A 25,077-nucleotide genomic window follows, 5' to 3' on the forward strand; every position below is an offset into this window, starting at 1 on the left:
AAATAGGGTTTCACTATGTTGGCCAGGCTGGTCTCAAACTCCTGACCTCAGGCGATCCGCCCACCTCGGCCTCCCAAAGTGCTGGGATTACAGGCATCAGCCACCACACTCAGCCTACTGCTGTTACTATTACTATTATTTTATTATAATTGCATAAAGGTAGGTCAGCCATTGCTGTAGAAGGCCAAAGAAAGGAGACGTTACTTTCAAGAAAAAGATTATGAAAAATTTCAAAAAGAAAGCAAGATTTAAGTGAGACATTAAAAAATACATGTGATTCTTAAGGATTTTTAAAAATTAAAAATAGTGTTGAACATCAAAGAGAAAACATTTTTAAAGGATTCAAACCCCCATTAATGTAAAGTTCTTCATAACAAAAACCCTGAAAGGCTAAACTGGAAGATAGCTATATTTCAAGAAAGTCGAAAATGCATACATAAACAAGAGCCACAGAAAGGCACATAATAAGCATCATTGGATTAGACAAAATATTTAACTTGAACAAGTGTCTTATGTAAAGAAGCAACTAGTGGTAAGATTTAAAGTATAGGATAAGTCAGATCAGAGAGTAAGATGCATTTTGGGTTAAAAGACAGGGATTTCGTCATGTTAAAAACTGAACACTATGACAGGTGTTGAGCAGAGAGCTGATAAACGATGTTTCAGAGTGGTTTGTTAAAGCCCAAACACCCGTGATATTTTAATTCACATAGCAGTGTTGAATTGTGAATTACTTTGCCCTTGTGATTCAAATGGTAACAAAGAACACATAAGCTATAATCATTTCAATTTCCTATTTTTGCTGATATACTTGTTCTTCAAGAATTGCCCTGGTAACTATTTCACAGAAGGAAACATTTTTCCCTTTTACATTTTATAATGTATAATAAAGTTTGAGGTCAGGGAAGTCTCAGTCACAATATAGTATATAAGAGTTTTTAATTTTAATTGAACTTTAATAGTGAGGCATATTTTCTTGGTTTAAAACAGAAAGCAGTGTTTACATGAGGTTTTTTATCTTTGCTGTCTAAAACAGCTCAAAAACAGACCAGTATGATGGCAAGTCTAAATATGGTGACACTGAAAGATGACCACAATAGATTATTGAGTTTAAACACAAGCAAGTTAAAGAATACTATGTAGAGTACAATTCCATTACTTAAGACAGACACACACACACGCATAGAGACAAACGGTCTGTGAGTGTTGATCTAACAGTGGCCACGGAGTAAAGAGGTGGTTACCATTCAGAATAAGCCCTGGCAAGGAGAAGAGCTGCATACACTTTGGCGTTACTTGATTTTTAAAAAATAAACAAGATTATCTTTTTATTTAAAAAAATTTAAATGTTTTAGTTATATAGGTTTATTAAAATAAAGATACATGTACTTTCAAAAAAGGTATCATTCTGAAAATTTATTTATAAAATTTTAAAATGTGATTTTACCTTTCCTTATTTTAATTTCATAATCAGAAGACTAAATCATAAGCTAAATTTTTAAAGAATCAATATTTTTAAAAAACAGGATATAAACAGAATTTGAAAAAAAGACCATTAAAATTTACTGAAAAGGTAATGTATTTACTTAAATATACTCATGAATAATTAATGGTAATATTTCTATTCTCTCTACTACTTCTAAAAAGAAAAAAACTTGAATGAAATTTACGAACACTTTTCTCTATTCCTTTCTGTGAAAACTGCGAATCTAGATGGAACTTCTGGGATCATGCTTTCTTCTTATACTAATTTTCGGAAGATAGGATACAATGCTGTAAGGATACTTAATGATAAAAATGAGACCATGAAAAAAGTTTAGGGTGCAAGTTCAAAACTTCTAATTTCACTTATTTCATCAACCTAGGCATTTTGGGAGGTATTATAGACAAAGCATGCAATTATTATGATATGGAACCTATCGAAATTACAATGTAAGATAATGTAGTTGAAGTCTTGAGTTCCGTGAAGTCATACAGTACCATACGTTCCAGTCAAAAATATGTATCTACTATCGGTGTCTAGTCATCATAAACACTCAATGTCTGTTGAATAGCTGCAAATATTAATCAATGTATATTTAATAAATAAATGAATTAAAGTAATAAATGAATGCATACAAACGAAGGGCATAAATGTCTCAAATATCCCTATTGTATTAGTAACTAGTAATTAGTAATAGTATTCTATTTCTTATAATAAAAGCTATTTTTAGAAAATCATTAAAAACCATGAAAATCAAGTCAAACTACTTACAGACAGTATTCAGAATCAGAGAAAATGAAATTTTCAGAAAAGACGTAGAAAGTATAAATAATATAAATCCAGTGTAATTCTTCTAGAGCAATTATAGCATAACATGGCTCAAGGTTCTGAGACTTGTTTTCATTATTTCATAGAAATATTTAATAGAAACATTAAATATATTTAATAGAAACAACCATACAAACTATAGTTAATAAGGTATAAAGGATACACCAGCATACTGCACAACATAAAGCTTCTAAGAAATATATGTCATTTATATAAGAGAAATGTAATCAAGTTTATTAACTTTTTTTTTTTTTTTAAGGCTAGTCAAGTGAAGCAGTGGAAGTGGAGAAGAAACGAAGAAATCTGTAACTGGTCATGATCAATTAGTTGTAAACATCACTTCACTCGGACCAGACTATTAAATCATTAATATGCTTAAGTTATAATATTTAAATATTTTCACCTTGTTTGTTTATAATCTCTAATCAGCCTATGAAAAAACACTTTCACCACGGGTAATTTTTAAAAATCTGCCTTTATAACATCTTACTTAACTGTTTCCTGCTTCTTTTTTGGCTTGAGACAAGGACTTGAAAAATTTCTCAGGAGAAGGGGTTGTGTAAGATAAAAAAACAACTTCAGGTCAGACAGTGCTTCAGGACTATGGTATAAATCAGGGATATGGTTGAACACATCACAGAATAGGAGAATCTCAGATTGAGTTTAAAGGAAACAGAGATCATCCTATCGAGGAGCTGGCAGTTACAAACCAGGTAGATTATCAGGCAAGGAGGAGGCAAGTAAAGAAGGTAAAGGTTATGGGAGGGCCAATGACAATACATACCTGGGCTACACATTGCATAGTCACTGAATAAATAACATGTTACGTATGTTCTGTTGTTTTCTAGTGGATCAGATGCTTTTGAGAGTAGTAAAGTACAAATTCATATAACGTGTTAGTTAACAGAAGTGTTTTATTATTTTACATTTTCTCAGTCACAGATTCCAAAAGTTAACCACTATCAACTAAAAGTTTACAAAAATTTTGATGTTATAAAAAGAATCCACTGAGAGCAACCTCGGATACGGAGTGGGAAAGACTGAGAATGGAGGATATTTAATGTTTCTCACAGAACCTTTCATGGTGTTTTGATTTTTAGCATTAAAAGTTGTTAGTATTCATTTAAAAAATTTTTTTTAAATGATCTCAGTTTAAAAGGTTCGTAAAAAAAATGGATTTAATCATCTCCTACAAAGGGTGTAGCCTCTGAAGTGGCATATCAGTATCACCCAGTAACGCTATCACACCCAGTCACCCAGGAGCCTAGAAGAAATGTAAAATTTTAGGCCTCAAACGATACCTTTTTAGTCAAAATCCGCATTTTATCAAGATCCTCAAGTGATTTGGAAACACAGTAAATTTAGGAATCACTGGTTTAATTTGACATAAATCATTTTCCCTTTTAAGCCTTGTATGTGGCTTATTAGTCTCTGCTACATCAGAAATGGGGAGGTCATTAACTCCTGAGACAGTCAACGTTTTCAAAAATAAACTCCTAATCTCCACTCACTCAATTCTCCAAAAATAAATCTTCCTACAGTTTTCCTTCTTCAGTTAATTTTCATCCTCCCAGTTGTTTAGGCCATATATAACTGAATTATCTTTGTATTCTTTTTCTCAAACCCTATGTGCAAATTCTCATGGCTCTACCTCTCAAACATCTCCAGAATCTGACCACTTCTCACCACCTCCACACTACTAACTTTGCCCAAGTCGCCACTATCTTCTTCCAAGATTAGAGCAATAGCTTTTCCCTTTCCCTTGCCTTTCCTTGCCTGAGTAATCTGCTTAAGTATAAAAAGAATCATGTCACTTCTCTGCTCAAACCCTCTGAAACCTTTCCATTTGATGACAAAATCAACTCCCCAATAAGTGAAAGAAATTCATATTATATATTCAGTTAACTCAAGTAGCAAAAATATTAATAATTCTTAACATGATTCTTTTAGGGTTGAATGTTACACTTCCATTTGTTCTGAATTGTGACTCCCTTTATTTTCAAATGTAGATTTAACCTCTTTTTAAATGTATATCTCTAGTCCCTTCTGGTGACCCCCCCCATTTCTTTCTGAAGCAGACGTTTAGTAAATAACAAAAGCATTACATATTTCAAAATTTTGCATGTGTGGATAATTCTTCCCCCACAACCATGTCTCACTCAAACTAATAGCCAAAGTCCACACAATGACCTATATGGCTCCTCTATAAAGTCGTTTTCCTGACAGCCTGCTAAATTCGCCCGGCATACAATGCTCCAGCCACCAGGGGCTTCTCTTACTTCTTCCTGCTTCAGGATCCTTGCAATTTCTCAGTGAGGCGTCTTCTGACTAAGCCAGGCTGTCCACCTCTAACTCTCCATTTCTTTTTCCCTTCCCAGCTTTGTCTCCATGTCACTTATTAAATTCTAGTATACCCTATGATCTATTTATTAGCTTGTAATTCTCTCTCCCATTAGAATGTAAGTTCTATGAGCACAGGGATTTTTCTTTCTTTTGTAAACTGACATACACCCAGTATCTAGAATAGTGTCTGATGTACAATAGGCTCCCCGAAAATAATTGTTAAATGAGTAAGAACAAAAAGCCCCATTTATTATTAGACTTTTATAATCTGAAAGATTTTCATTCTATTGAGCTGCAATTAGTGTCATTGTAACATCCACTGACTGAATGATCCTAGGTCTGTTCTTAGCTTTGGAAGGAATGAACTACTTCCTATGATACATTATCAGCTAGGTATTCAAAGAATAGTACCATGTTCCCTAGGAGTTTTCTGTTTTTCAAATTTAATATACGCCATTATTTTAAACTGATGACAACACTAATTGCATAAACAAACAGGCAAAGAAAAAAATAAAAACTCTATGCTTTAACTTTGTCCTCCCGCTTTGTAACTTTTTGTTTCTATTTATATCTTATTGTACTGTCTATGTATTATTTTTAATCAGTTCATCTTTTAGTCTCTCTACTCAATATATGAGTAGTTTACACACCACAATTACAGTATTATAATATTCTGAGTTTTCCTGGGTACTTACTATTACCAGTGAGTTCTGTACCTTCAGATGACTTCTCATTGCTCATTAATGTCCTTTTCTTTCAGACTGAAGAACTGAATCCCTTTAGCATTTCTTGTAGGACAGGTCTCATGTTGATGAAATCTTTCAGCTTTTGTTTGAGAAAGCCTTAATTTCTGCTACAACATGTTTGAAGGATATTTTCACTGCATATACAATTCTAGGATACAACTTTTCTTCCTTCAGCACTTTAAATATGTCATATCACTCTCTCCTGGACTGTAAGGTTTTCATCGAAAAGTCTGCTGCCAGACATACTGGAGCTCAGTTGTATGGTTTTTGTTTGTTTTTGGAGACAGGGTCTCTCTCTGTCCCCCAGGTTGGAGCGTAGGGGTATAATCACAGCTCACTACAGCCTCAACCTCCTGTGCTCAAGTGATTCTCCCACCTCAGATTACAGAACAGCTGGGACTACAGGCGTATGCCACCACACCCGACTAATTTTTAAATTTTTTTACAGAGACGAAGTCTCATCATGTTGCCCATGCTGGTCTTGAACTCCCAGGCTCAAGCAATCCTCCCACCTAAAGCTTTCCAAAGGGTTGGGATCCCAGGCACAAGCCACTATACCTGACTCCATTGTATGTTATTTGGTTCTTTTGCTTGCTTCTTTTAGGATCCTTTTTTATCCTTGACCTTTGGGAGTTTGATGATTAAATGCCTTGAGGTAGTCTTCCTTGGGTTATATCTGCTTTGTATTCTACAACCTTTACTTGAATTGATACTTTTCTCTAGGTTTAAGAAGTTCTTTGCTATTATAACCCTTTGAATGAACTTTCTACTCCTATCACTCTCTCTACCTGTCTTTAAGGCCAATAACTCTTAGCTATGCCCTTTTGAGGCTATTTTATAGACCTTGTAGGTGTACTTCATTCTTTTTTTTTGGTCTCCTCTGATTGTATATTTTCAAACAGCCTGTCTTCAAGCTTACTAATTCTTCTGCTTGATCAATTTTGCTGTTAAGAGATTCTGATGCATTTGTATGTTAATTGTATTTTTCAACTCCTGAATTTCTACTTGATTCTTTTAAATGATTTCAATCTCTTTGTTAAATTTATCTGATATAATTCTGAATTCCTTCTCTATTATTTTGAATTTCTTTCAATTTCCTCAAAATGGCTATTTTGAATTCTCTGTCTGAAAGGTCACATATCTCTGTCTATCCAGGATTGGTCCCTGGTACCTTATTTAGTTTGTTTGGTGAGCTCATATATTCCTCAATGGTTTTGATGCTTACAAATGTTTATCGGTGTCTGGGCATTTAAGAGTTAAGTATTTACTGTAGTCTTTGTGGTCTGGGCTTGTTTGTACCCATATTTCTAGGGAAAGAATTCCAGTTATTTGAAGAAGCTTGGGTGTTGTGATCTAAGTTTTTGGTCATTGCAGCCATACCTGCATTAGGGAGTAACCCAAGCCCAGTAACACTGTGGCTCTTGCAGACTGGTAGAGGTGCCACCTTGGTAGTCTTGGATAAGATCCAGAGAATTCTCTGAATTATCAGGCAAAGACTCTTGCTTTCTTCCCTTACTTTCTCCCAAACACAGCCTCTCTGTGCTGAGCTGCCTGGAGCTGTGGAAGGGATGTGTGTGTGTGCGTGACACAAGCACTGTGGCTGCCACCACCACTGGGACTGCGCTGGGTCAGACTTGAAGCCAGCACAGCACTGGGTCTCACCCAGCACCCGTGGTAACCACTGCCTGGCTATGGCCTGTGTTCATTCAAGGCCCTAGGGCTCTGCAATTAACCAGGCTTGAGTCCTTCCCTTCAGAGTGGTGAGTTCCCCTGCTCCCAAGTGCATCAAGAGATGCTGTCCAGGAACCAGGGCCTGGAGTCAGAAACCTTAGGAACCTACTCGGTGCTCTGTTCTACTGAGGATGAGCTGGCACCCAAGCCACAAGACAAAGTCCTTTCCCATTCTTCCCTCCCCTTTCACAAGCAGGCCCTGGCAACCTTTCTGTCTCTCTGAGTTTGTCTATTCTGGACATTTCATATAAATGGAATCATATAATATGTGGACTTTTGCATCTAGTTCACTGAGATTTTATGGTTAACAAAATCATAGGAATAATAAAATCAGCCCTAGTATGCAGGGTCTTTTGCTTTGTGTATTCACTTTTATTCTAACTGAGCTACTTCCACTCTGATTACCTCACTCAAAAGTGGTTTCTAATTCTGCTGTTACTCCTTTGATATTGATGATACAGCATTTCACTGAGATCTTGAAACATTTTTGATAAACTCTTATGTGAACACCTTTTGTTAGTTTGTTTATTTAGAAATGACTTGAATGTGAGCTTTCAAAGAAAAATTATTAGGTTGAGTTTGCCATCCAGCATCTAGAATTTTACGTTTGACATTCTAACACATATTGCTAACCTTGGTCTACAGAGGCAACCCAAGTTACCCAACACGCTTGGAATTCAAGTTGTCCTGAGCCAAAGGAGCAGACAGCCTCACCCAAGAAGAGTTGGGCAAAAAAAAAGAATAAAAGGAAGACCCTAAGAAATACTAATATCAAAGAGATTGTTTAAGAGGAAGACCAGTAAAGATGACTGAAAAGAAGCCGCAAGGCACACAGAAGGAAACCCTAAAAAAACAATTTGACACAACTGTTCCCAGCAAGTAAAAATACAACTCATGCAAAAGCCAGAAAGTGGAAAGGGTACAGGAGGAAAGGAATTATCCCAGTGGTTCACTTTACTGATGGTGATAGGATCTCTTCATATAACCTAGATTTCTTCCACCAAAAGTAAAGTAGGTCTCTATTTTAGGACCACTTACTTCTGAAGTAGAAAAGATAAAGACATCTGGAAGAATTTCCAAATGTTAGAAAATTAAAGTATTCTCATCTATAATTTATATTCTATTAAATCATTTCCCTAGATCCTAAGGGAGTCGAAAGATAGGAATTGTAACCTTGGCTCTATTACTGTTTCACCAGGGACAACTACAGTATTCTTTTGGTTATTCAGTTTCCTAATCTGTAAAATAGGGAAGTTGAGTTAGATAATTCCTAAAGCCCCTTTCAGCTCTGGAATCCTAAGATTATATATAAGTTAGCTACATGAAAACTTATTTAAGGGATGAATACTATTAAATACCCAAAAAATTAATACAAGGAAGAGATCATACATACATAAGTCAAAGGAAAAAATTATAACTCAAATATCAGAGAAATCTGAGAAATGAAGTTCCTAGATCTATTTAAATAAAAAATAGCCATCACCCTCTAAAGGGTAAATGTATCACCAAATTAGAATCTTTTCTTAGCAGTAACATTTACTGGAGAGCAGTAGGAATTTATTTTTTAGAAGAGACAACAACATCTGAAAAACAGACCAGCAAGAAGAATAAGACACTTGTTCATCTGTATTTCTGTGACTTTTCTCACTTGGTATTATTTGCAACTGTACTTTTCTGTCTGGCAGCAGTGCCAACTTCAGTATGAATCATATATTATTTTTATCATGTTGATTACATATGTTCACCAGTTTAGTTGTCCATATATGCTTGGTGTGGTTTGCAAATACTCAGTGACAAAATCCAGAGCATAGCATTTTCACAGAAAGTGTTTACTGTGAAATTTCTCTTTAGAAGTTTGCTTTTCTTTACAGCTTTGATCCATATGACATCCACATTCCTACATTTCAAATAATAGCTTTCACTTAAATTAATAAAATGTTTCACTTTGATACAACATGACTACAGTAGGATGTGGTGGTTCTACAGAGGACCTCGTTTTCTTATGTGATTAGAGATTTGGTCAAATTTGACATCTGCTAAAATTTTCCAAACTATGTTTCTTCAGTTTTACGGTGACTTAGTACTTATATTCTGTTATTCATCAACACTTCACAGAAATACTTGATTTGTCTGAATGAATTAAAAAACCCACAACTGAAGAAAATCAGAAAAACCTGGTTTTAAATATCAAAAGATCCTGAATGAGAAATATTTCTACAGGCCACAGTAAGTAAGTTATTGATCACTGTACGTCTTTGCAGGATGAAAATTGTTGCAAGATTGGACATAAGAAAATAAACTTACTGGTAAATATCTTTCCTAAGGACAGATCTGCCAAGGGGATTGTCAGCCTGGGGAGCCATGGCAACAGAGCCAATCTTCAAAACCACGGTGTCTTCTTTTGCTGCCTGATTAACTGTAACAAAAGAAGGAGATTCATGAATACACTGTGGATCTGTACATAACTTTATGCATAAGGAGAAATCTTTGAGGGAATGGAATACAGACACTTTAAGATAAGAGCAATACATAAGAAAAAGTAAAATGAAAAAAATCATGTTTAAAATAAAAATATTTGATTCTTTTAACTCTGTTCATACCCATTAAGTGGTTTCCTGTTAAAATACACAATTAAAATAGCAAAGAAAAAACAAACAACTCCACTCCCAACTTAAAAATTATAATATTAAATATATATAAGTAATATTGAAGACAAATGTTTATCTAACTTCACAATCTGTGTCTTTTTCCTAAATGATTTTCAGCTTTGGGTTCTTAATACTTCATTGTTGTCTACAAATATATTGAAGGATATTACAAAGTCAGTGACAAATTCTCAAAGCCATTTAAATTTACATGCTAAATAAGTTAAATACAACACACACACACAAACATAAAGTATATCACTTTAAGCTCCAAAATGTCAGAAAATCCAAAAGAAACATGATGACTGCCACATTGAAGATGGAAAACACCAACTATTTAATATGGAAGAACGTATCAACCTGTTATTCCAGATAACTTTTTAATTTTAATAACTTCTACTGTAAAATTGCTTTAGAAATTGGAATCCCAGACCCCTTTAAAAGTTCTACCTCCTAATGACATCTAAAACTATGATAAATAATCCCAGAAAACAAAAAAAGGTAAAAGGATGTATCTGTTCTAATTCTTTTCTTTGTATTAAATAAAATGATATTTGACTATACGCTCTGATTTAGGGCTGAAGTTCAGCACCTTTTCCACAACTCACCAGTAAATTCAATGTCTTTTCTAAGGACTATTTGGGATGAATAGGAGAAATTAATGGCCCCATTCATTACATTTACATTTTACTCTCTATTCTCCAACAGATGATTCTACTATAGTAGCTGTATAAACACTGTTTAAAAAGTGCTAACAATATACAACTTTCTAGGTCTTGAAGTAAACGTATATTAAAACTTATAATTTCTCTCAAGGAACTACCATCTGCCAAAAATAGAACAGAAAATGACTGGCTGCAAGACCTAAGAAATATCCTGAACAGAACTTGCCTACAAAGGCATACAATCCATATTTCCCAAACTGTGGTGCCCAAAGAATGCAAAAGCTACAAGATTATTTCCAGCTGTATTTCCAGTATATTATTTCAGTGTATTATTTTCAGTATATTCAGTATATTTCAGTATATTTTCAGTATATTATTTCAGTATACTTGGTATGGTCTGATTCAGATTAGTCCAAGGAAAGACAGTCAGAATTAAGAAAATCAGAAAAAAGTTAGAAGAATAAGATACTCAGTGAGAGAAATAAGGACCCAGAATAAGATAACCATGAAGGGAGCAGGGTAAGGCAAAATAGTAGGAAGGTGGGAGAAGTGACAGCAAAAGGAGAAAGAAAAAGAGATGATCTATCATAACAAATATTAGCATGTGGATGTCACAGTAAAGACAGTATTTTTACAATTCCATAGCAAAAGATCAAATAGAAAACTACTTCTCATGCAGCTGCACTATTTTCAAATAACTTAGAGGGTTGGTTTGATTATAGGTCCTTATAATATGAACATTGTTTACATTTTACAGATCTTGCATTTTATGCCAAGCTTATCAAATAGTTCCATGTGGGTAAAACCTCTGATTAAGCAGCAGGCATCAATTAAATCAATAAATAGTAAGCCTGGAGAATAGACCATACCACAAAAGTGCAATTAGTGTATTTGCTAACCGTTCTTCCAGGCTACAGATACTACCCACCATATGAAAGTCTGAAATGTAACAGAAACATTGCAGTAAATGAGGTACATATGGAGGAGAAATGACGTACTTGGTGTTACATACAAAGCCAGATCCAAGAACAGAATTCTGTTTCTGTTAGGGCCAAAAGTGTTCTCATTAGATTATACTGACTGTTATAATAAAAAAATGAACACGTAATGCAGATCATTCATAAACTAGATTAAAATAAATAATTTGATTATAGAAATTATTCAGCTTATCAAAATATATCATTGAGATGTAAGAAAAAACAAAAAAATGTATTTATACATGAAAGTGCCTTGAGTCATTTCTTCAGCTACTTTATTGCCGCAAAAAAATCAGCTTCTCTTTTTTGGCTTATCTCACCTGTATTTAATAGTTGGACCATATGAGGAAACGTTCCTTCTAGAAATATTTTCAACATGAAAATTAATGCCTTCCTTCCTTGCTTTAACTCTATTTTTAAAAATTGAGCCTCATGAGGAACTACTCATTCTGGACATGCTAGATTTTAAGAAGTTCTCTATTGTGAAATAAAAAGATTAAGCTGGAAGTCAAACACCTGTAGATTTAGAATCCTGATAGTAACTGCACATAACGTAAACAATATCCAGGTTTAAAAGCCGATTTTCACTATTATTTTTCTAAATAAAATATTGGAGTGTTAAATATATTTTTTATCATAAACTGAAATGTAGACATGATTAAAGAGTCTTACATTAATGTAGCATATATGATAAGTCTGAAAGATTTCATCTTTTCTCGGGGCAAGAGAGTGTATACACGTGTATGTACAGATGTATGAATGTACATCTGTATGTGGCATATGGAAAGGCTATAAACAACTCTGAAATCAGGAGTTTGTATCAGTAACCAAAAGCTTGAATAAAGACCAGAATCTTCAAGCAATTGTCAGATAACATAAGAATGTTGCTTACAACGAACTTTTCTTAATTCCAACCTGAATAAAAGTGTTTTGGATACTTCAACTTTCATTTAAGATTCTCAATATAAACTCAATTTAGTAAAACATTTGAAGTCTCAAAAGTATTTGAAATTGCCACTGTGTAATATTATGCTTTTATAAAGCCAAAACTGTTGTGACAGCTTTCAATAAAAGTTTTTAATTAGTTATTGCCATACTGGCAGTTGAAGACAAAAGTTTCAATAAATATGTAACCAATGACCACTATGCATATTAATAGAAAGTTTAGTTGTATTTAGTTTACCACTCATCTTTGACACAGATTACTTATTCAGTGACAGGCACGACTGCTCTGTGATATTTTTATAATAAAGTTTCTGCTGAAAAGAATGCTGTAGCAAGATTTAGTTATTCTTTCACACTCATCAAAACAACTTACATATACTTTTTTTTTTTTTTGAGACACGGTCTCCTCCTGTCACCCAGGCTGGAGTTTGGTGGTGTGATCACAACTCACTGAAACCTTGACCTCCTGGACTCAATTTCTTCTTCCACCTCAGCCTCCTGAGTAGCTGGGACTACAGGCACAGGCCACTATGCCCAGGTAATTTTTATATTTTTTGTAGGATAGAGTTTCGCCATGTAGCCCAGGCTAGTCTCAAACTCCTGGGCTCAAGCTATATGCCTGCTTTGGCCTTCCAAAGTGCTGGTATTACAGGCATGAGCCACCATGCCTGGCCTACATTTTTAATTTAATTAATCTGATAATCATCTTATTCAAACTTTCTTGTAAAGGTTTTCTAGAATAAAATGAATAGTATACTCTTGACTCCAACTTACTAGAGTCACTGATGATATTTATTTCTAATGAAATTCCTCATTCAATCATGATTTCCACAGTCCACATTACAGCTTTTAACATGTATTAAATGGACACATCCAATCTCCCATATAAAACATAATGTAAGAATTATCTATACTTTAAAATGGTGAATTTGTTATATGAATTTTACCACAATGAAAATTTTTTCTCTGACCTTTTCATGGGTAAATTACGATTATTTAAATTAAGAGTAGCAAAGAAGAAAGATAAAGTATTAAAAAAACTAATATAATGTGTCAAAATCTGAAACTTTGGCATGCATTTTGTATTTGTATTCTTAGCTTAGGCACACAGTCTGGCTATTTATAACACCTCAGATACATAGAGAAGCAGGTACAATTATAAATAAAGATACAGATATATGCACAGATATAGAGACGCAAAGGCAGAACACAAAAAAGTAAAGATATGAGCAATGCATATGCCAGACAAAAGGATTAATACACAAAAAAGTATTAATAAGGAAAAGATATGCAACTCCTTAAAAAACACTGTACTTTTCACTAATGAGACCTACAAAAGGCTAAAAATAACCTTTGCTAGGGTAAGAGTAAGAAATAGCAGCCATTTAGGAAGGTAATTTGACATCTCTTACTATTTTAAAGGTATGGAATCCTTTGATCTAGCAATCCTTTTGCTGGTAATTTATTCTACAGATACATACATCCAGGCCACACAAAAAAATACCACTAAAAAGTTGTTTGTTGCTAAAAATATGCATATCTGCAAAGGATTACACTTAACCTGAAAGTCCACAGAAAGACAAAAGAAATTATGTTTTCCAAAGACAACTATAACAACCTTCCCCCATCTCATATACTCTTATTCAAAGTGACCTTAGGAAGTACCTAGGCACATGAATTCTGAAATTATATGTTAAAACCCCACCATAGCCACCACCAAAAAAAGAAAAAGCAGCAGCAGCAGCAGCAGCAGCAGCAGAAGAAGAAGCGGAAGCGGAAGCAGCAGCAGTAGCAGTTTTAAAAATAAGATGGCAGAAGTCTGGAAATATTTCTGCAATTAAAATTAGTTGAAGGATTTTCCCAGTTGAAGCAACTCAATAGGAAACAACAAAACTGTGTGATATGTAGTATTAATGTTTATAACACAATAAGCCCAAAACAAAAACATATAAACAAACAAAAAAAGCCCCACAGAAAATAAAGTTGTTCTTTTTTTCCCTCACCTTTCTTAAATAGAATGAATTGTAATCTTTTTGTCACAAATATATCAGTGAAACAGAACCTGTTTCATTAAACCTTTGGTAAGTGTAACAGAAAATAAAGCTAGAGTTAAACAATGAACTTCAGACTTCTGCCTCACCACAGAGCTGCTCAGGTGCTCAGCACACAGCTGCCGCTATGCTAAGCATGAGCTCCATTTGCTCTTCTTGTTGACTAAACTATGCCTGCATATTGGCATTGTTCGGAAAATACCACAAATTGTACTCTAATCCACAAGGGCTTTCAAGAAGTTTGGTGGTTCCTCAAAAACAGAATTCCAAACAGAATTACCATGGGACCTAAAAATTCCACTCTTAGGTGTACACCCCAAAAGAAGTGAAAACAGGGCCTCCAACAGAAACTTCCATGCCAGTGTTCATAGCAGTATTACTCACATTAACCAAAAAAAGGGTGGAAATGACCCAACTGCCCAATAGATTAATTAATAAACAAAATGTGGTATATCCATACAAAACAATATTATTCAGTTATATCAAGGAATGAAGTTCTGATATGTGCAGCAACTTGGATGAGCCTTGAAAACATTATGCTAAGTAAAGTGAGCCAGACACAAAAGGATAAACATTGTATAATTCCACTTACATGAAATTTCTAGAGTAGGAAAATTTATAGAGACAGAAAATAGATTAGAGGTTACCAGAGGATGAGGGTAGCTATTACTTAATGGATACAGAGCTTTTGTTTGGGGTGACAAATACATTTGGAAATAGTGGTGATGGTTTCACAACATTGTGAGTGTAATTATTGCCACTGAATTATATACTTAAAATGATTAAAGTAGAAAATTTGTTATATATATTTTACCACAATAAAAAAGAGAGAAAAAAAAAAGGTTTCCAAATTAACAATGAAAACTATTTACATTTATAGGCAAATTTTGCCTTAGGAGGAAATATTTATCACTATAAATAAGACCCCTCTAGTGAAGACCACCTAAAGGCTATGACGAACACTGACATGGATGGTGAAAATAAGTCAGTCATGGAGGTTTCTCTCACGGATATTGCCACAAAAATTTGAGTCAAAGGAGCTCTGCAATGAAGATCTAATTGCAATGAAAGAGCAATTTACTGTAAAAATATTTCCTCACTAACAAATACCAAAGACTTTCAGATGCTTTCAGGACATGAGATAGATAAGATATTATAAGACAAATGAGAAAATTTTGAATATAGATCAAATGCCCACATTGAGGAGCCGCTATGTCTGATTCAGAAAGATTTACCAGTATATACATTATTAAATACCCATTTTAAAAGTCTCAGCCCGGCTGGTCAAAGATGCAGAAAAACAGCACACTGATATTGTATCATATTCTTGGTCAAGTTTTAAAACGTAGTAAGTAGGCACTGAATCATACACATTTGGTTTGTTTTTAAAAATTTAAACTTGTTACTGAAATTGATATTTTATGGTGTAAAATGGGTTTTCAAGAAGGAAACCCTAAATTAAAACAGTGTAGGGAATAATATGGGATAAATGACTAAATGTAGTGTCCATTATACAATTATTATTCAGATACCATTACATCATAAAATTTGAGAATCATTTATAAATCATGAACATTTCTTTATTACTAAAAATGTCTACCAATCAGGTAAGTTGCTTTACTTCCTTTTCTGTCTCTATGGCCTCTCACTATTTCCTCAGCTTTTTTCACAGAGATTCTCCCTCTATTTTTGTATACCTCATACCAACCTCTCACCTCTAACACCATATTATTTCTTACGTTTCAATGAAATTTTGGCCTTCCCAAATGTTTACATTAAACTGAAAATAATTTTACAATTAAGGAATGGGGAACATAAAACAAACACTTCAAGAAATATTCAGAAAATCATAAAAGCCTACTAACATATTTTAAATGAAATACAGGAACTCGCAAGTTAGAAAAATGAATATTTTATACCAATCAGAGAGGTATTTGTGGAAAACAATATCCTTGTATAAAAACTATACTTAGAATTTTTTATATTATATAGTATAAAACTTTCTTATTTTTATCTAGAGATAAAACTTCTGTAATTTTATTTTAATAAAATAGATACTGTAACATTATGGTTTTTGGTTTTTTTTTTTTTTTCCCTCGAGATGGAGTCTTGCTCTGTCACCCAGGCTAGAGTGCAGTGGCAGTATCTCGGCTCACTGCAACCTCTACCTCCTGGGTTCAAGCAATTATCCCACCTCAGCCTCCCAAGTAGCTGGGATTACAGGTGCGTGCCACCACGCCTGGCTAATATTTTGTATTTTTAGTAGAGGCGGGGTTTCACCATGTTGGCCAGGCTGGTCTCGAACTCCTGACCTCGTGATCTGCCCGCCTCGGCCTTCCAAAGTGTTGTGATTACAGGCATGAGCCACTGCACCCGGCCCATGGTCTTTATTAAATGTAATGAACTACCCCAAATTCTTCTCCCAAATCACTGATAAATTTGGTGTAATAAAGACAATCTACTGTTTTCATGGTGTTTTCCTCCCATTCTCAGTTGTAATGCCAAAAACAGTTTGATAATCTCCCCGATCTTTTGTGTCTGTGTCTCTTCCAAGGTTGAGAACAAATGTTATTATAACTGAAACTATGATCCTCAGGGAATTACCTGTGTAAAAATGTAGATTTCTGTTTTCTAACCTATACAACCTTAATGTAAATTACACTATCTACAATTTCATTAGGTGCTCCTATATAACAAGGAAAAAGCATAAACGTCATTACCTTTGCAATGAATATACAGCTTCTTACTTTTCTGCTTAGCGAGTTGTTTATCACTTGTAATTGGTCGATAAAGACTAACTCTTATTCATAACCATCCATGTGTTTCTAAAAACTATCTGAACAGATGAAAACAATTGTATACTACTGTCAGAATATAGGATATTCAGAGAATAGTAATTTCACACCTCAAAGTAATCAATTTGAAGATCGCTTCTAAGAAAAATTAGACATAAAAAGTAGAAACTGGCTTGTATTAAGAATCTGTGAGTATAATACATTGAATTTAGTTCTAGACACCTTGGTAATTAAGGACTATAAGGTTCTACAAATATTTTATTACAAAAATGATATGCCAAGTAGCTGGGGCTACAGGTGTGCACCACCATATTGGGCTAGTATCTTATTTTTGTACATATGGGGTCTCACTACGTTGCTCAGGCTGGTCGGAAACTCCTGGGCTCCAGTGATCCTCCTACCTTGGCTTCTCAAAGTGTTAGGATTACAGGCATGAGCCACTGTGCCTGACCTTGTTTTTAAACAAAATTTTAGTTCTATTAGATATATAGAACCCAACATTTGAGTTCAGTAAAACAAATGACACAAAGTATATATATGCTTTACTGGCAAAAGCCTTGAAGAAAAAAAATCCTCATATTTCTTATCCTACTAACAAAGTCAGATACTTACATAGTATTCTGATGTATTTCCTAATGATTTATAGAATATCTATATTTCTTCTCTATAAAATATACCAAACCGCAAAGCACAACCAACTGCTCATATTTTTTAAAAGAAACAAAAAACCCCAGAAAACTAAGGTGTCTAGAAGAAAATTATTTAAAATCAGACCAAAAAAAAAAAAATCAGAAGACAATACCTTCAACAGTTGGCTGCATTTCTTCTGTTTTTGGAATAAAAATTCTGATTACACTTGTGTTGATATAAATCAAAGGTAAATTGCGGGATGTCAGTGTATGGGTCCTCATGGGCTGACCAGGAGATTTTGTTTTCTCTTTTTGGGTCTTTGGTAGTTTTGCTTGAAATATACTTGCAATGGCATTAAGTAAAGGAAAATAAAGAACAATATCAAAAGCTTGTGCTGAAAGAAGAATTTCATGAAGAAAATGAGGAGAACCATCCATTAAGCCTTCAGATAACTTATGAAAACTTCTTCGCTCATTTCTTGATGTTAACTTGTGACGGACATTTTTTGTTACAGCTTTTGTGTATGTCAGAGAGAGGAATCCATGCTGCTGATGAGTGCCATCTAGAAGTTTTGTAGTTGTCTGTTCCAGAAAAAGGAAATCAAAATACACAGTTCATTAAAAACATTTTTTAAAAAATTGGAAAGAAGAAAATGATCTCAGTGAGTATTTTTACCTGTTGGTCTTACCCTACACTTCTTAATAAACACATGACTGATCAATTCTGCAGATGGGGACAAAAAACTTCTAAGATGGTTTGAATGACTGAACTAAAGATTGGAATCCTGAGCTCCAGTTCTAGATCTTGAGGAAGGTAATTAATCTTTTTGTGGCTATTTCTGTGACTTCTGCATTTTCTGTAACATTAAGAATTTGGGGCTGGGGTGTAGTAGCTCATGTCTGTAATCCCAACACTTTGGGAGGCTAAGGTGGGCAGATAACTTGAGGCCAGGAGTTCGAGACCAGCCTGGCCAACATGGTGAAATCCCGTCTCTACTAAAAATACAAAAAATTAGCCAGATGTGGTGGTGTGGTAGTACATGCCTGTAATCCCAGTTTCTCGGGAGGCTGAGGCACAAGAATCGCTTCAACCCGGGAGGCAGAGGCTGCAGTGAGCCGAGATTGAGCCACTGCACTCTAGCCTGGGCAACAAAGTGACACTCTGTCTCAAACAAAAAAACTAGGTTGGAAAAGACTATCTTGATTTTATCTTTTCAATTCATGAAAATTTTTCATTATGAGTACTAAGAGGCTGTAATAAAAAGTATCACAGGTCACAGAAAGGTTATTTACTCAGGTGAAATTGAAATAACCACATTATATATTTTTATTTGAGACCAAATCTAAACAGGCCAGATGATTACCTTCACTAGATAGGATATAACAGTTGTGGAAATGGAGTTTTTCCTTCAATAATTTGGCTCATTTATACAAAGACAGAGCCTATAAAAGAAGCCTCATTGATACCATGCTTTGATAACTGAACTAAACAGTTACTGCATATTTAAACAGTAATGTGACGCAACAATATAACATTTGTCTTTCAGAACTTGCCTATTATTAATAGCTAACATATTGTTTATAAAATCTAATTATCACTACCCTGTAACTCATAATCTTTGCATATACTACTATATTAGTACACATATAACATTTAACTGAGAGTAAAATAATTATCATAACTTCAATATTTTTGCTAAACTATCTCAATTAGCTCTCCTATTCAAATTGCATACTATAAACAAGTTACAGTAAAACAGTATGCTTTTAAAGAAGTAAAGTAAAACGTATACTTTCGTATTCCTCAACATACAAAAGAATATCACTTGAAAAAAATCTTCCTCAACCAATTAACAGACATGAAATATTGTTTTGGAAATTACTCAGCACAGAATTAGAGGAGAACTGTTATATTCCACATTCCCTGCCCCTCTTTCCAAAACCTGAAAAAGTTAGTAGGGTCCAAAGAGGGGATTTTTAAGAGGAGAAGTGAACTGGAACAAAGCAAAAAGAAGAAAATATATTCACATAAACAGAAAAAAAAAGAGAAATAGGAAAGCTGTAATGAGTCTGAGCCTATATTATCCCATCACTCCTAAATTTCTTTTGCTTCCATTTTCTTCCTCTTATTTTGTTGCCTATCACCCACTGACGTGGTGAGAGGAAAAAATATGCAATTCAGTTACCACTGTTGATTTTGCTTTTAATTTAGACTTTATAATGAAGGAAGATAAGAAAATAAATTATCTTCGTATTTTTTTTAATTGGCCATTAAAAAAAAACCGGAAAGTAAGCATTAAATAGTTGTGCAATATAATCATCTTTCCCCATAACAGCCTGCTCTCAAAGCATTTTTCACTGTTCCCAACATTTTCACTAATTCTCCTCTGACTCCCCTTCTTTTTTATTTCTGCACTCAAAACAAAAAGATGCATAGTAAAGCAGGAAAAGTGCTACCAGTTTTATTACCATGTTGCTGGACAATGAGCAATAATGGATGGAGACGAATTGTTAAGGTATATCCCCAGTGGAAGAGGCCACAGTGATCACAGTGATGTTGTTTGTTCTAAGTGTCTAAACTGGGGAGAGGGTTAGTACTGACCACTAATCTAAAAAATCTAATTCATAATAAATCTTTATTAATAGCAATATTTGAATCCTGGAAAGAGTATAAAAGGTATTTCAATGTATAAATGTTTTAATTGGGAAAAATATTTTAAACATGTGGAATGTAAGCATATTTGAAAGGTAAGCTACATGAAGAAAGGGTGCTGTTTTTTTTTAACTGCTGCATTCCTAACTCCCTTACAATAAGGGAAAAAATGAACATTAGTTGAGGTAATATAAGTATCACTTTTCATACAGTAATAATACTTTATACTATTCAAATGTCAAAAAACACTAAGAAACTTTTTAAATGGCATTTAATTTATACATTTAGAAAGAATTTCTGAAGAACATTAATGATAAATTTAGGGTTTCTTTATGAATATTTGTTAAAATTATTAAGAATGTTTTTCATAGACTCTAATGAACATTCAAAGAGAGGAAAATAAATCTAAACACTTCCTCTAACACAAAAGCCACATTTTTTTCCCTGCACTAATGATTAGAGACTATTGCTAGTAAAAGCTCAAAATAAAATCAGAACATATCACTTGCTATGCAAATATACTATTAAACATTAAATTTAAGAACAAAGTTAACTTTAAGAATACCAGTTAAAAGAATTAGCTTAAGAACATATCTAGATATGTTGTACCATTAGAAAAGGCAAGGTTCTAAACTTCTAAAAGTCACTGATATAGCCTTGTGTTCATCTACCTAGTCAATGACAGAAATGCAATCTTGTTCAGATTCAAGAAGGTCCCACACAAGTTACTTTGAATTAGTTGTAAGAAAACAATGGCATAATAATAGAAAAAAAATTTAAAAAGCAATCTTATTAAGAATCATTAGAGGAATGACAAAAGCAGTATTGGTCAACTCTTGATCATTCAATACATGCACAATTTTAAAAAATATATTGAATGTACTACTTTGATTTCCTTATATTGATGATAAAATTAGTCTGTACTCATGCAAGTGACCCAGAAACAGGTTATAGTGGAAAAGCAGTTCCACGATTTTAAATTACATTATACTTCATTTATAAAGTTTATGATATAGAGGAAAACACAAATCAAGAGTTGACTCTATGAATCATTCCATTCCTTCTCTGGGTTCCTGTTAATGGGAGTTGTGTAGCATAATTTAAAAGTAATTTCTTACAGAAGGAAAGAAGCCAGAGCAATTACTGAAAGGGTCCTGCTTGCTGATGGGTCGAACCAACAAGGTGCGTCTGTTCAGCTTGTCAGTACAGGAAAGGAAGACACCTCCACATTGCCCCAAAGACCAACACTCTTCCCCAAGGCTTGAGGTGATGGACAGGAGCAAAGAAGGTGAAAAGACAAAAAGCAATAAAAGCCATAAGCAAAAAAAAAATCTGGATAGTTTTAAATTCTCCTCAAGTTTGCATAAATTGCAATTTGAGCAACTGCTAGGTATGGCCTCTGCCTGGACCATCTTCTGCAAAAGCAATGTTAATGAAAGTAAACAAAAAATAATTGCTTTTAGTATAAAATTACAACTTCTAGTTTATGGTAAAGAACAATCCAGCATGAACTCACATAAGAATTGGGAAACAATTCCAAAAAGTCAACATAATAGTACACTAAAGATAAAGTATATTAACAAAAGCAAGCCTACCTTTGCCTTTTTGATAAATTAATTTTTATAACAGGAAGATGGTTACAAAACAAGAGCAGCTTCAAAGAATAAATAGCTTTAAATTTATATGTAATTTTGAAGAAACAGGTTAATAAGAAGTTATTCTGAACTCAAATTCTTGTAACCATTAGTCCTATTTTATTAAATAACAAAGATAAACAGTTTAAAGTATATTTTCAAAAATCATAATAACTAAATGGGTCTCACCACAGATTTTTCTTTGCATTGTAGAAATACTCCTTCAAAATGTCCTGACTGCCAACCTTCCCCTGGCCTGGAAAACATAAGTTCACCTTATCTGTTCTCTTCAATTTTTCTGAGTTAAGAAATTGAACATATATAACTATTTCAAATACATCTAAAGTTCACAACACTGCATTGCACTAAAACATAAATCTGACAATGCAATCAATAGAACAATTTACATTAGTACCACACTCTGATAGTTCTGCATAAGAACATTTGTCTTCATGGTAAATTATATATTTATTTGGCTGATTATTTACTTCCATCTCCTCCACAAGAGTAACATCTATGTTTATTTTTCTTTTTTAAAGATGGGGCCTTGCTCTGTTGCCCAGGCTGGAGTGCAATGGCACAATCATAGCTCACTGTAACCTTGAACTCCTGGGCTCAAGCAATCCACCCACCTTAGCCTCCCCAGCAGCTGGAACTACAGGCATACACCACCATGCCCAGCTACTTTTTGTGTGTATATGGTGATGGGGTCTCGCCATCCTGTCCCAGCCGGTCTCAAACTCCTGGGCTCAAGCAATCCCCCTGCCTTGGCCTCCCAAAGTGCTGGGATCACAGGTGTGAGCCACCATGCCAGGCTATTTTTCTTAAACACTACATCCCCAGTACTCATTTAGCATAGCACTTGGTGCATACCACACACACAACAAACATATATTTTTAATAAATTAATAAATTATCTGAATATTTATAATTTATAAAAATTTAGCAGTAAAGTCAGGGATAAAGCACAACGTAATACATAATATTCATGACATTAAAAATTATTTCAGCTAAAATATTGTACTATCACTTGCAAAGATCATTTTTATACAGACACATACCATTTCAAAGGAACTAAAGAGTTGAACATTCTATGATCAAAAGCCAATTAATAATTCACTGTTTAATATGACAAAAATAATTATCATATGATTGGTAAGTTAATACTATTAGAAGAAGTCCTAACACATATCCAGCAAAATATTTTTATCCCATATTGTGACAGATTTGATAATTATTGACAGACAATAATGATATATGCAATAATGGATAAAAACTCAAACACTTTTAATGTAGAACTAGGAACTTGGTAAATTAAAAATAATTTTTTAGAGTACGTAATACATCAATATATGTACAGAAACATAAAGGTGCTTCTGGTGGCACACAATAAAAAATTGTTAAATAAATAAATGAAAGAAATGGATTTTAAGGCTGTTTCTAAGCCCAAAACTACAAAATTGAAAATATGATGTTATTTAAAATATTTTTGAAAAACACTTGTTTTTCAAAACAATTTTTATGGCATGTGAATTTTAGCTCAATTACAAAAAGAAGCATCACTGTACTACTATAAAGCCAAAAAAAAAAGGCATTTGTATTTTTGTTTCAGAAAAATTTATGATAAAACCTGTACAGAGCTTTGTGAAAACATCTGAAAACTTTTTTACTAATGTTACTATTACAAGCCATGCATATTTGCATGTAATTATACTTTTGATAGAAATTTATTATGCCAGAAACAATGGTTCTAGGAACATCCACCATATACATAATAATCATCTGTGAGATGAGAGTCATCAAAGTGCTTAGGAAATGAGCTATTGCTCCATCTCAGTGCATGATTATACTGGTATAGAGAATGAATGGGAATTATACAGCAAAAATCAAAGCTATCAACTATGTTGCAGGCATCTAAGCAAATATAAAATACAGAAAATAAATTATGTAAGATTATTAGTAAAAGTAGCTTATTTCATTTAATATGGCAATGTATATATTTATGAACAGATTTGTCATCTTATAAAACAAAATTTTATTATACTCCATACATGAACAAATACGAAATAAAATTAACCAATGTATCTGTTAAGAACCCTCTTTGAGAATAAGTACAGGCATACCTCGGTTTTATGGGCTTTGCTTTATTGCATAGTGCAGATATTACATTTTACCCAAATTGAAGGTCTACGGCAGCCTTACATTGAGTAAGTCCATCAGCACCATTTTTTCCAACAATATATGCTGACTTCCAGTCTCTGCGTCACATATTGGTAATTCTTACAATATTTCAAACTTTTTCATTATTATTATACAGATATATGGTGACCTGTGATCAGTGATTTTTGACGTTATCATCATAATCATTTCAGGACATCATGAACAGTGCCCAAATAAGACGCAAACTTAATTGATCAATGCTGCGTGTTTTCTGATTGCTCCACCGACCCTACTATTTCCCATCTTTCTCCCTCACCTCAGGTCTGCCTATTCCTTGAAACATAACAATATTGAAATGAAGCCAATCAATAACCCTACAATGGCCTCTTAAGTGTTCCAGTGAAAGAAGAGTTGCAAATCTCTCACTTTAAATAAAAATCTAAAAATGATTAAGCTTAGTGAGGAAGGCATATCAAAAGCCGAGATAAGCAGAAAACAAAGCTTCTTGTGCCAAGTTGTGAATGCAAAGGAAGATTCTTGAAGAAAATTAAAAGTGCTACTCCAGAGAACTCACAAATCATAAGAAAGTGAAACAATCTTATTGCTGATAGGCAGAAAGTCTGAGTGGTCTGGGTAGAGGATCAAACCAGCCACACCATTCTGTTAAATCCAGAGCAAGACCCTAACTCTCTTCAATTCTAGAAATTGAGAGAGGTAAGAAAGCTGCAGAAGTTAAGTTTGAAGCTAGCAGAAGTTAGTTCATGAGGCTTAAGGAAAAAAGCCATCTCTATA

At 33.8% G+C, this 25,077-nt stretch overlaps 1 protein-coding gene and 1 long non-coding RNA gene across 10 annotated transcripts in view; one reads left to right on the forward strand and one right to left on the reverse strand.

The window, feature by feature from the left end:
* LOC105476074 (uncharacterized) overlaps positions 1-3,182 on the forward strand; it is a 31,035-nt gene extending 27,853 nt beyond the window's left edge. The window contains exon 3 of the long non-coding RNA XR_983839.3: positions 2,571-3,182. This is a non-coding gene — a long non-coding RNA (uncharacterized lncRNA). The remainder of the gene's footprint in view (positions 1-2,570) is intronic.
* Positions 1-25,077, reverse strand: part of LOC105476071 (vacuolar protein sorting 13 homolog B) — an 859,286-nt gene that overhangs the window by 349,180 nt on the left and 485,029 nt on the right. For 6 of the 9 annotated variants that reach the window (XM_011731700.3, XM_011731704.3, XM_011731702.3 and 3 more), the window contains 3 exons: positions 21,610-21,751; positions 18,012-18,420; positions 9,436-9,547 (listed from right to left, as the gene is read on the reverse strand). In XM_011731700.3, the coding sequence (XP_011730002.2) occupies positions 9,436-9,547; positions 18,012-18,420; positions 21,610-21,751 (663 nt within the window). Of the gene's footprint in view, positions 1-9,435; positions 9,548-18,011; positions 18,421-21,609; positions 21,752-22,314; positions 22,382-25,077 lie in introns of those variants that run through there. The other 3 variants (XM_024791014.2, XM_011731703.3, XR_003016738.2) reach the window with 3 other exon arrangements.

The sequence above is a fragment of the Macaca nemestrina genome, chromosome 8 (assembly GCF_043159975.1).
Source record: "Macaca nemestrina isolate mMacNem1 chromosome 8, mMacNem.hap1, whole genome shotgun sequence".
NCBI classification, from domain to species: domain Eukaryota; kingdom Metazoa; phylum Chordata; class Mammalia; order Primates; family Cercopithecidae; genus Macaca; species Macaca nemestrina.